The following is a 12,188-nucleotide window of genomic DNA, read 5'->3' as shown; positions in this document are numbered from 1 at the left end:
TACAGTAGGATGAGTCTTCTGTTTAGGAAAGACCACGTTAGGTCTTCAGACATTCTTCTTTAACCACTTCTACTTTTTTACTTCCTGTAGCTCTTCCCTAAACTGTAGTGACTCCAGAGAAATAAAACATTCTTTCTTAGGAAAGCCTTAGAGATGGGGGGGGGGGGGGAAAGTAATCCGATCAACAACTGCAAATCAGTGTTTAACATATGTGCCAGGCAATGTACTAGGCAGCATGGATATAGTAGTTTATGAGATAGAACTGGTTCTTGTCCTTATAGCTTGAAGTAGATTCAGAGGTCATATGTTTTCACTTATATGTGGATCTTGAGAAACTTTACAGAAGACCATGGGGGAGGGGAAGGGGGAAAATAGCTACAAACAGAGAGGGAGGCAGGCAAACCATTAGAGACTCTTAAATACAAAGAACAAACTGAGGGTAGATAGAGGGGTGGGGGAGAGGGGAAAATGGATGATGGGCATTGAGGAGGGCACTTGTGGGGATGAGCACTGGGTGTTGTATGTAAGCAAATTTGACAATAAATTATATTAAAAAATAGATTCAGAGAATGAAAGAGGAATAACAGCAATATGAAAATTATAATAGAAGATTTACAGAACTCTGTGGGAGCATGGCTTACTTTATTAAATCTGGCAAGGTTTGGGCATGGTCAAAGAAAGCTTCCCAGAACATGTAACATCTGACAGGTACATGGGAATCAGGTAAAAAGGAAGGGTATTTTCACCCTGAGGGAAAAGCAGAGGAGAAATTCCTGAGGCAAGAATGGGCTTGAAGAAATAATTTGTGCTCAATGCAGTTAGAGAACTCAAGATGCGAGTAACAAATGATTAGACTGTAGAGGTTTTATTGGTTTCAAAAAGTCATACCAAAGGGCTACCCTGGTGGCCTTCTTGCCACAAAGTAAAGCTCAAAAACATTTAAGCATCTATGCTTTGTAAATACTTCTATCCGTGTTGGGATAAGCTAGGACATGGGCAAATACCAGTATATCACCACGAGCATTAAGAAGAATATTCTAGAGTGAGTTCATCTCATATTTGTATGAAGCCTCTGAGACCTCCAGACTCACTTTCAGGTAATTCCTTAGCTGACATTCCAGCTCCTCCAATCTTTAGCCATGTAAATTTGGGCAGACTCCTTCTACTCCCTCAGCCTGTGATCCTCCTCTGAAAAATAAATGAGAATTAAGTGTCCCTTGACCTGTGAGGACTAAATGCAGTATCATCCGGGAGTGGACTTTGTAAGTGGGGTGACACTGTGCCTCTGTGATGGGTTTGGGCTACGCTTAATCAGAAGGCCCTTCTGAATTTGTTTGGCAGAGGAAGGCCAGCGTCACTCACACTCAGATATGCTGAGTCATTTCAATTTGCTCAAAACATTTGGAGAAGAGGTATAAAATAATAGGGATTTAAGAAGCCTTAAGATGACAGTGACTGAGAATAGTTAGAGGCTAGTGAAGGTTCCTGGTGTCTGGGACAGGATGGGGGGGGAGGTAGGAAAAGGGGAGGAGCACTTTGGTAAGCACCAACCAGGCTGAGGGAAGCCTGCAACCTTGGGCTTCACATGGGAGTGGGGGTGAGGCGAACTTCGTCCCGGTAGAGCTGGGAGAAGCAGAATGTGAAAAACAAAACACAAAAAAAGAAACTTGGTTTTGGCAGGGATGGGTCTGAGTTGCCTATTGTCACAAGTCTAGCCAGGTCTCTTTCCTCTGACATGCTGAGACCCAGATGGGTGGGGGAGCCAGACAGCTGGGGAAGACCCAGCTGGAGAGCATAACTGCTTCCTACCTATTATACAGCAGACATGGCCTGGATGTGTGGCCAGTGTGCCCTATTTTTTAATAGAATGTCCACAAACATCTTACTTTCCCCATTTTTCAATTAATTGGTAATTAGGATATGTACTCAATGACATAGTTTCGTGCTGTTGAAATAATTTTCCAGGCACAAGATGGAGCTCTCCTGCCCAGTGGTGCCACATCAGTAACACCAAACTTAGACAACTTTCAGTCCCTGTAAACACTGCATTTGACCATACATGCAGTGTATCCAGTCAGGCAGGCCCCAAACTCCAAGCCAACTCTGAGCTTTCTCACTCCACACAAGGCTGCCTAGGTGACTGCAGACAAGATATTTTCTCAAGATATTTGTCTCTTCTTTATTCTTTGTTCTCTATTCTTCATCCTATAAAATGCTTCTGCTTTCCCACCTCCCCTCCCATATTGCATTTCTCCAGGTGGAGACTCCACTTCCTGACGTGTTAAATAAAGTTTGTTTGTGTCCCCTACATGGTCTTCTTTAATCATTTTTACCACTGCAAAGAACTGTAACTCTACAACTCTTGCCTCATGACCTTGAAAAGTTTATACATCAACTCACGGGGGTGTCCACTCCTGGGGAGCCCTTAAGATCTTGGATTGATGAAAAACTGTTTCCCCAAACTAATCATTCTAATCCAAAAATGTGGCGGCTTCAAGAAGACACTCTGAGTCTGTCTTCTCTCATGTGACTTCTCACGGAGGAACACCACCCAGACATTCACATAACAGACTTCACATTTGCCTTGCTTTTGGATCCTTCTCCCTTTTGTTTCATTTCCCCAATCCCTGTCTGCTTTGTAACCTTTCTTATTATCATCCGATTTTCTGACATCCTCTCTACTGTCTGACAATGTAATTTAGACCAAGCGATACCATCTGTTCTCATACATGGTGTGTAGTAGTAGATGCAAATTAATCACCAAATTCTCATTATATGGCTCAGTGCATAATAGTTCTATTTTCCCAAGCCATGAACTGAAATTCTTGACTTTCATACCAGTGAATACTGGCTCTGAATGGCTTTCTACCCAAATCATCCAGCTTTTTCCCTTTTTACCAGCATCCCTTGCTGATAAAAATGGTGACCACCTTCCCCTACCCACACCACCCCAGCACCAGATCCACTATAGCTCTCTATCTGTGTGGGGTTTGAGATCCTGCAAATCTACAGTGCCTATAGCTCATAAAGAAGGGAATGAACAAAGAAGCTCTACTCTGCCTTTAGTTACAGAATTTGCACACTTAGTTCCTGATGGATAATAGGCCCACTTCTGGGAATACGCAGCAATTTAAAGTAAAGTGTCTAATGTCAGATTCTGTAAAGTCTGCCTCTGCTTTAATCTGAGGCTGGTCTATTTGGCAGACTAATATAAAGGGCATTAGGATAACAATATCTTTTAGAAAGTCTTTAAATGGCTGCATTTGATTGACACCTCCAAAAGTTTCTGTTCTGTTTTTTTTTGTTGTTGTTCTGTTAGTCTATACCCATGGTCATTATAGTGCCTCCCCTCCTCAACCTGATTTAGGCTCTGGGTGGCGGGGTGGGGGGCAGTGGTAAATACCTGGTGGCACTGACAGGGGTCAAGAGGAAGCTCATACGAATAGCTGAAGAGAGCAACAAGGGAAATAGATAATCTATCCCAGAGTCCTGAATTATTCTAGAGCTATCTGCCTCTATTCCCACAGGTCTTTTGCTTTTTTCTTCCAAATTACATCTGCCTAGTAAGGAAGACAGATTTTGGCTTTTCCCTATTCCAAAAATCTGTAAGAAAAGATTATTTGGGAGCCCAGTTTTGAGGGGAGTCTTTGGGATATATTCTTATGCCTCATCACCTCTTGACTGACATATTGCTGCCTTTCTCTGTAAGTTTCATTAACCAACTCTCTATACCCTACCCATGACCTGTTCCCTATGTTGAGCCTTCCAGGACAAGAAACACTGGAGCTTCTTATTGACCTGTTCACGAGTTTTTTGTCCATCGGTGCCATAGATGTGACCCTAGAACCCTAAGCCTGGCCAAAGTCTTGGCTTCAACACCTCCTCTTTAGATCATACCCAGAAGCCAAGTTTCAAGGAGCATTTGTTTCAGAAGGTCCTCCCCAAGGCCCATTTCTGCCTCCTCCCTTCTTTGTTCTCCCAGCTTTGGAGCTTTGGAACAGTGGTGCTCCAAGGTCTCAAGCTGTATCCTTGTTTGGGTTTAGCCTTGTCACCAGAAAGGTGATTAATTTTAAGCATCACATACTAGTAGGGAAGAAAAGTTAGAGAGGATGGCCTTTTTGCTTTTTTTTTTTTTTTTTTTTGGAGAACTCCCAGGACTGACTTTGCCTTTACGGTGAAACATATGTGGATAAAAGGACCAGAGCAGGACATTAAATTGCTCTATTAGGAAAATTTCCCCACCCTAACTCCCTTGGCTGAGGTGTTCAACTGGGACCATCGTGATCCCAGAACTCTGCTCTGTTTCATAGAACTCACCTCCATCAAAAAGAAACTGACTTCCCAGTCCTGTATTTCTTATGAACTCTTTCTCAGATCTCTCCATACCATCTCTGCAACGTAAGGAAGGACAGAAAGGGAAGAGAGAAACTTTTGGAGGTGTCAATCAAATGCAGCCATTTGAAGACTTTCTAAAAGATATTGTTATCCTAATGCCCTTTATATTAGTCTGCTATGGAAGGCCCCAGGATCATTGGGCCTAGATAGAAAGTCAAGAAAGATTTCCTTTGATGGAGTTTAGATCCCTCTGAGTTGATTCCCGAGAGTACAGAGAAAGGATGCATCGTGGCATAAAGAGTTGTGAGCTTATTTATATTTTTGAGGGTGTTCCATGAGAATACAACTTAGATGCCCAAATATTGGAAGACATTACAGGGCATAATAACAGAGACATTCAGAGGACATGCAGATTCAGAAAAATAATCAGAAAAGCCGGGGTGCCTGGGTGGCTCAGTCGACTGAGCATCCAACTCTTGATTTCAACTCAGGTCATGATCTCACAGTTCAGGTTCGTAGGTTTGAGCCCCTGTGCTGACAGCATCGAGCCTGCTTAGGATTCTCGATCTCCCTCTCTCTCTGCCCCTCACTCCTCCCATGCACACATACTATCTCTCTCAAAATAAATAAATAAACATTAAAAAAATAGAAGAAGAACCAGCAAACCAACAGACACATAGAAACATAGGTCACTTTAAGTTTTATTCATTTGATCAAAAACTTGTATTTTATTAAGGATTTTCCATGTGGCAGTTTCTATAATAGAGTAAGAAATAAGACCTATAATATCATTGTCCTCCTGGAGCACACTGTCTATAAAATATGAAAGGAGAGACACAAATGTTATACAGTTCAGATACACAGCTGAATTGAATAAAAATAAATGAATGAATGAATGAATGAATGAACAAAGAAACAGTCCATTGAGCTGATCTGGTAGAGATTATTTATGAACCTGGAAGCTGCTCTAAAGGTCTGGTTTCATGTTTGTTTTTTCCATGCTACTCAGAAATCCCAGGAGTTCTGGAAAATTCTTACCTTCGTATGAGCAAGAGTAGGGGCAGGAGTCCGAGACCACTTTGAATGCCAGCATGACAAAGCCCAGTGATAGGCTCCCTCTATGTGAAGGGAAGTGACTAGTCACTGGGTGGCACCTTGTATGATCCTAGCATTTCGTATTCAATCTTCTGTTCATAAGAACATCTTCTCTGATTCACTTTAAAACCTGTCACCTGAGTCATGTGTACTACTCTTCAGCTGGCCATAGGACCATGAACTCTTCCCCATGTCTAGACTGTGACCAAAATAAACTTTCATACTATTTGGAACCAGGAAAGGTCATTTTTCTTCTTGTCACAGGCATTGCCTCCCTCCCCCCCATTCACACGTATGACCAACTATTTGTCATTTCTGGTATTTTTAACATTCCTTCAGTCTAGTCTTATCTGTGGTGTATTGCCAAGCTGGAACTTTAATACTATTTTACTATTTGAAAATATATATCTCTATTCCCCTGTATCTAGAACTAGCTCATCAAGATAATGGTCATCTGGGTTAGGAATTATCTCTGTGTTATTATATTTTTACATATGTTTACATATATGTTATTATTAATAATAGCATCTAATAAATATTTATCAAACATTTAACTGGACAGACTTACATATAGGTTCTCTAGAGTTGCGATATTGAACTGAGGATTGGGTAAGGCTCATCATTTCACTTAGTGCAGTTCTCTAGAAATAGCAACTATTTCCATATTAGCAAAAAAAATAGATGAATGTTTGAGATTAGGAGTCTCATTGCTAAGTATATCAGAGCCAAGACATGCAGAACATTTGGAAAAACAATGGGCTTTGACTCAGTTAGAGACCAATAGTCTAGATCCAAGAATTGTGTGATCAGGTGTCTTATGCCCACTAAACAGGGTGAGTTACTTCTGAAAAGAATAAATCAGTTGGACACCTGAGAGATGTGCTTAATCATGTACATATACTATGCCATTTGCTATCTAGCAATAAATGGGCTATGTGAAATGATATTCTGAATATCAGAGAGAGGTAGGTTTCCACTGACATGTCTTTCCCTAGTTGCTCCTAACAACAAAGCTGCCAGTTTGTCCAGGTTCCCTGAGTTATTCTTGGAGAGCAGTGAGTCAAATTTATGCTCTAGAATTAGGCAGAGAGAATAAATGAATTATACCACTCTGGATCTGCTTGGTTTTAATGCTATATATAACAGGGTTCATAAAAGGGGGGAAAAGGAAGTAGATGTAGCTCATTGTGATGTGGACCACACGAGGAGCATGTTTTCCAAACCTATGAATAAATGTTAGACCAACTACAGTGACATAGAAGACCAGGATGCAGCAGATGTGAGAAATGCACGTATTGAGGGCCTTGGCCCTTTCTTCTCCAGAAGCAATGCCCATGACAGTCTTAAGGATCAAAAAGTAGGAGAAAAAGATGATAAGAAAGTCCAACAAGACCATTGCAAATACAACCACAACTGGATAGAGACGATTGAAGGTGATGTCAGCACAAGCTAATGTGATGACATCTTGGTGTAGACAGAAAGCATGAGAGAGTACATGGGATCGACAATAGGGAAACCAGTGAAGGCGGATAATTATTGGCATGATTGACAGACCAGCCCTTGTCAATACCCCCATCCCAATCTTCATTACCTTGGTGTTGGTAAGGATGGAAGTATATCTCAAGGGGTTGCGGATGGCAATGAAACGGTCATAGGCCATGGCAAGCAAAACACCAGACTCTATGATAGAAAGAGTGTGGATAAAGTAGGCCTGAGAGAAGCAGGCCTGATGGCCAATCTCTCTGTGATTCAACCATAGAACACCCAGAACTGTGGGCATTGTGGTCAAAGTCACTCCAAGGTCTGTGGCTGCCAGCATAGCTAAGAAATAGTACATGGGCTCGTGAAGGTTATGATCATCCCTGATAAGAAAGAGAAGAGTGCCATTACCAAGAAGTATGGAGATGTAAACGCCTAATAATGGGATGGAGATCCAGTGGTGTGCCTTCTCCATGCCTGGGAAACCAGTAAGCAGAAACAGGGAAGTAGTGGTGTTGAGCCACATTGCAAGCCTTGCAAAGAAGAAGATACTCCCTTCAGGTAATGCAGTAGAAGCTCTTCTGTAGAAGTTGCCCTTGAGTGTGCTACCTGTTCATAAGATGTTTATCAGTCTTGACTTCCAGTGATAGCAAGGATGATAATTTAGTCATTATTTGGAGATTTCTAGGTATGGGAGAATAGAGTGTATAAGGAACTGTACGTATTATTCATTGCTACTGTACAACATACAGGAAACACAGCAATGTCGACAGAATAGACCTAGTTGATGTCCTTATAAATTATATAACCGAGAAAATAAAGGCAAAATGCAAGACATCAGTATATTTGAATAGTGCTATGATAGTGTTGGAACTTACAGTGTATTTTTCAATGTGCTCTTTATCTTCACTTGTGATATTTCTCAGAAGGTATGAAACCTGAAAGATCAGTAGAGAATTAATTCCAAGACGAGCAAGTATGAACATCAATAGCAAAACAAACAAATAAATAATCAATCAATCAATCAGTCAATCAAATAGACTTAGTTGATTTGAGGGAATGATCAATACTCATTATGTCTGGAGGAAAAAACCTGAAGCTCTAGAGACTTTTGAAAAATGATATGATATCATATATCACATTTATCACAAAAACGATATGAGCAAATTATATGTGTTTATCTCCACAACACATAGACATCAAAATCTATGTTGCTTAGCATCATAATTCTTTGGTTATTGATGTGATGTGCCTCAAAGAATTCAAAATTTTATAGTGTAGATACAAAAATGAGCAATAAAAAGGGGATTTAATGACAAACATTTGAGAGCACTATTTGTTAACAGCACAGATTACTGTTAACATATCACCTGTCTGGAGGTACAAAGATAGAAATCCGTTATCTAGGCAAGTTCAAGAAGAAAATTTTTTACAAACTGTGGAGTGTGATGAGATTTAACAAAAGTGAGAAGGCTCTGTGACATTCAAATTTCAGGCATCACCTGGTATACGTAGCCAAATTCTAGGAGTAAAAAAAAAACAAACATGCATTGGTGGCATCATTCAGAGAAAAGGAGAGCCACCTTGTACTCTGGTTGGTAGGGACTGTGTATCTCACATGCTTTGAAAAGAACATCTTGGTGTGAATTTGATATATGAATCCTAGGACATCTTTTTGCCCATGAAAAAAGGTGTATAAGATTATTGAGTTTTTACCTCCAGAAGCATTTGTTATTCCAGCTCTGCTACTTTGTAACAATAATAATATTGGGAAAGTTATTTAATCTTGGGCTGTGGTTTCATGATCTTTAAATGGTACTGGCGGGGCGCCTGGGTGGCTCAGTCGGTTAAGCGTCCGACTTCCGCTCAGGTCATGATCTCGCGGTCCGTGAGTTCAAGCCCCGCAGTGGGCTCTGTGCTGACCACTCAGAGCCTGGAGCCTGTTTTGGATTCTGTGTCTCCCTCTCTCTCTGACCCTCCCCCGTTCATGCTCTGTCTCTCTCTGTCTCAAAAATAAATAAATGTTAAAAAAAATTTAAATGGTACTGGCAATTTCTGCCTTGCCCAGTGATGCTCTTGACACAGGTTGTGAAAATGGAATGGGATTGCCAGTGAGAAAGTGCTTTGCAAGGGGTAAATTGTTCTTCACTTTTGAAGTTCTGGTGTTATTACGGAGAAGAGCCTCTTCACTCTCTTCCTGGTGGCTACGCACCATGATTATCCACTCTGATTATCCACTTACTCTGAGACGTGTCAAGTTTTCTTAACAAGACTGGGGAACCAATATAAGATGATGGGGGTTTTGAGGAGGCTGGGTATGGCTGTATCTGAAAATACTAAACTAGAGTTCACTTGAACAGTAGATAAAAGATGGTGTTTGGGGTGGAGAGAGAGAGGAGAGAAGGAGGGTGGTGAGTGAGGGTGGGGACTTCTGCAAGCTGCAAAAGCCTGGAGCCCGGGGACTGGAGTAGGTTGAGGGAAAAGCAACTCTGTCTTCATAGGGGTAGGAGGAGGAATAGCTGACTGCTGCCTGTGAGTGAAAGGCTTGGACAATACTCAGCTTATGTGATGTTAAAGAAGCAGGAGTGGGGCCACCAGACAGGGGAGATAGCTTCAAAAAGGGAATGTAAGGAATAAATCATTGCTGAGTTTCCGTTATGTATCAAGACACTAGGACACTACATGTGCCTCATTTTGGGGGGAGTGGGGGAGTAGAATCTTTATAGCAGTCTCTTTCCCCAGTCTATAGTCATATTGGTTACGTGTCCAAGGTGATACAGTCAGCCAGTGGCACAGTCCTGTTTATGCACTGTGGATTAATTAGAAAGACTCTAGGAATGGTGAAATCTATGTAGTAATTTCGAGTACAACCAAGCTTACTGCCTCTGTATTATGTATTCATACTGAAAATCTGAACATTTTTACTTAATTTTCTGAGTTATTTTTGTTGGACACGAGGTTATCTGTAAATGTTGGGGGGTTAAAAATCTTAGACTTTTGCCTCATCCCTGCAGCCACCTATCATCTCCCAGAATCTTAGAGTGGACCTGGGTTTTCCTTGATGAGAAGCTAATTCCCAAAGTCTCAAACCCTGATACATGAACTGTGAGCTCTGTACAGACACCCCAGAGATCCTGCTCAGATTTTTATCTTTCACATGCTCCCTCAATTTCCCTTAGACTCTTTTCCTCCCCTTTTCCTGACACTTCCTCTATCATAAATACTTAATCTCTCCTCCTTTTTTTAAAATCTCCTAACCTTTCTCTGTTACCATTCTTTTCTGAATAGTTCACATTTATAATCCATTCTTCTCTTTATTCTATCTGCAGGGCTCCGTTCTCAATACATACTTCTTAGCAGAATGCCTTGCACACGATTTGTTTTCTTTTCTAGTCACTGAATGATTGGTTTGCTGACACAAACAAATTGATTTTCTGACCATCTTACATGCCTGATTTTGAGCAGGGTATCAAATCATCAAAGCATGTGGATTGCTTGGTACACCCTCCTAAGTGGTTGATTGATTCTGAATACATCGTTGTGTATCCCCAGCGAGATGACCTGAGGGTTGTTTGTTATAAGGGATATGGAGAGAAAAAACTGTACCCTATCCTCAATTGAATGCCTATTGCACTGGACTTTTCCAGGTGCTGAAGATACACAGCTATGCAAACAGCCATCTCTAATCTAATGGCACACACTGCCCACACTCCATCCAAGATTAACTTTGACTTGGTTTAACAGTCTTGCATGGTAGGGACTATTCTCCAGGAAGTGTCTGAAGCTCTTATAATTACAAAGCTACCCTTTCTCACACTTTTCAAGAGATTCTAACCCCGTCAGTTTTCTGGATTTCTAGGGGAAAAGTCCATGCAGAAAATCACAGGGCTAGAACAGAGGCCAGAGAGGCTACAGGTGCAGGCATGGGGAGAACAAGAATTAGAAATGCGTAATTTATCCCCAAGCTTACACCTACCATTTGGTTTGTTCCCATAAATCTTCTTTGCCTCGTGTGTTCCATAATCTGTCTGGATTCTTGGCCTTCTTAGATACATCTGAGGAGGTAATCCTTAAAGAAATCAGATTTTATAGATGTTGGAGAGTCTTAAAGACCCGTGTCTCTTTTCCACATACCCTTGACAGAGAATACTATCAGGTTCTCTTTGCCAAGAAATCAGCTCCCTATTTCCTGTCCTCTCTACTTTGATACCTGCAGTGAGATATCAGAGAGAAAATTCATTACATACCCTCACTGACCTGAATTTTTTTCTCTTTCATTCTTCATTCCACAGGCATGAATCTGCAACCCTGAGCCTTATTAAGGATTTAGTCATAATGCCATTCTTTTCATGGTCTGCACAAAATTCTGGCAGGTAGGAACATTGACTTCAGAAGCTTGTCCTCAGGGTCCGTTCCTGATTTAGGTCACTCACTGTTCCTCCCTGTTTGCACCCCTCCTTCCCTTTGTGCCTCCCTTTTTTCATCTTTTTTATCTTTATTATCTTTATTTGAATCCTTGACGTGGGGGATCTGGGGCTTTGAACAGCAGTCCCCAAGGTCTCTGTCTATGTCATGGCTTTTACTTAAGCTCTGTTGCTATGAGACTGATTGGTTGTTTATATGTGTAGGCATATGGAAGGACAAGCAGACCAGCTAGGAATGAGGACTGAAACAGAGTTCTTGAGAAAGCATTTTCCCCACTTGTATGTGGGAACTCCCAACCCTTCTCGCTGAAATGAGGATTGAGTTCAAACTAGAGGAGAACAGGACATCACTTTGGTGAAGTGAGAGTTCTTCCCATCTCGTTGTCTTTCCCCTAATCTTGATGTCTGGCCTAGAGCCCTGTCTCAGAGAAGGGAGCTGCCCTCTCCAGTCCCCGACTTCCTCTTTTCCCTCCATCTACATCCTCCATCCCCATGTTCCCCATAAGAAGACAAAACAAGGATGGGAGTCACTTGTAATCAAATTATGAGTTCAGATATGGAGGACAGGAACCATAATGCCAATTATCTGGAAGCCAAAAGTCTTAATGTCTTTTCTCATGCAAAAAGTGGCAATACAGTATACATGCGATTAAAAGCATGAATGCTGGGGCACCTGGGTGGCTTAGTTGGTTTAGTGCCTGATTCTTGATCTGGGCTCAGGTCATGATCTTGCAGTCATGGGATCAAGCCCCATGTTGAGTCCTGTGCTGACAGCATGGATTCTCTCCCTCTGCCTCTCTGCTGCTCTCTCTCTCTCTCAAAATAAATAGATAATATTTTAAAACATCTTGAATG

At 41.5% G+C, this 12,188-nt stretch overlaps 1 protein-coding gene across 1 annotated transcript; it reads right to left on the bottom strand.

Moving 5' to 3' along the window:
- Positions 1–6,496: 6,496 nt before the first annotated feature.
- LOC122200743 (olfactory receptor 51B6) lies at positions 6,497–7,435 on the bottom strand. The gene has a single exon (XM_042906464.1). The coding sequence runs from the start codon at positions 7,433–7,435 to the stop codon at positions 6,497–6,499; it is 939 nt and encodes a 312-aa protein (XP_042762398.1).
- Positions 7,436–12,188: the final 4,753 nt, after the last annotated feature.

This window comes from Panthera leo, chromosome D1, assembly GCF_018350215.1.
Source record: "Panthera leo isolate Ple1 chromosome D1, P.leo_Ple1_pat1.1, whole genome shotgun sequence".
Taxonomy (NCBI): Eukaryota; Metazoa; Chordata; class Mammalia; order Carnivora; family Felidae; genus Panthera; species Panthera leo.
Note: the sequence above shows the minus strand (reverse complement) of the source record. Positions and strands in the feature narration are given on the sequence as shown.

Coding starts and splice junctions, on each gene's coding strand:
- LOC122200743 (XM_042906464.1), bottom strand. CDS start 7,435: ATGTGGCTCAACACCACTACTTCCCTGTTTCTGCTTACTGGTTTCCCA.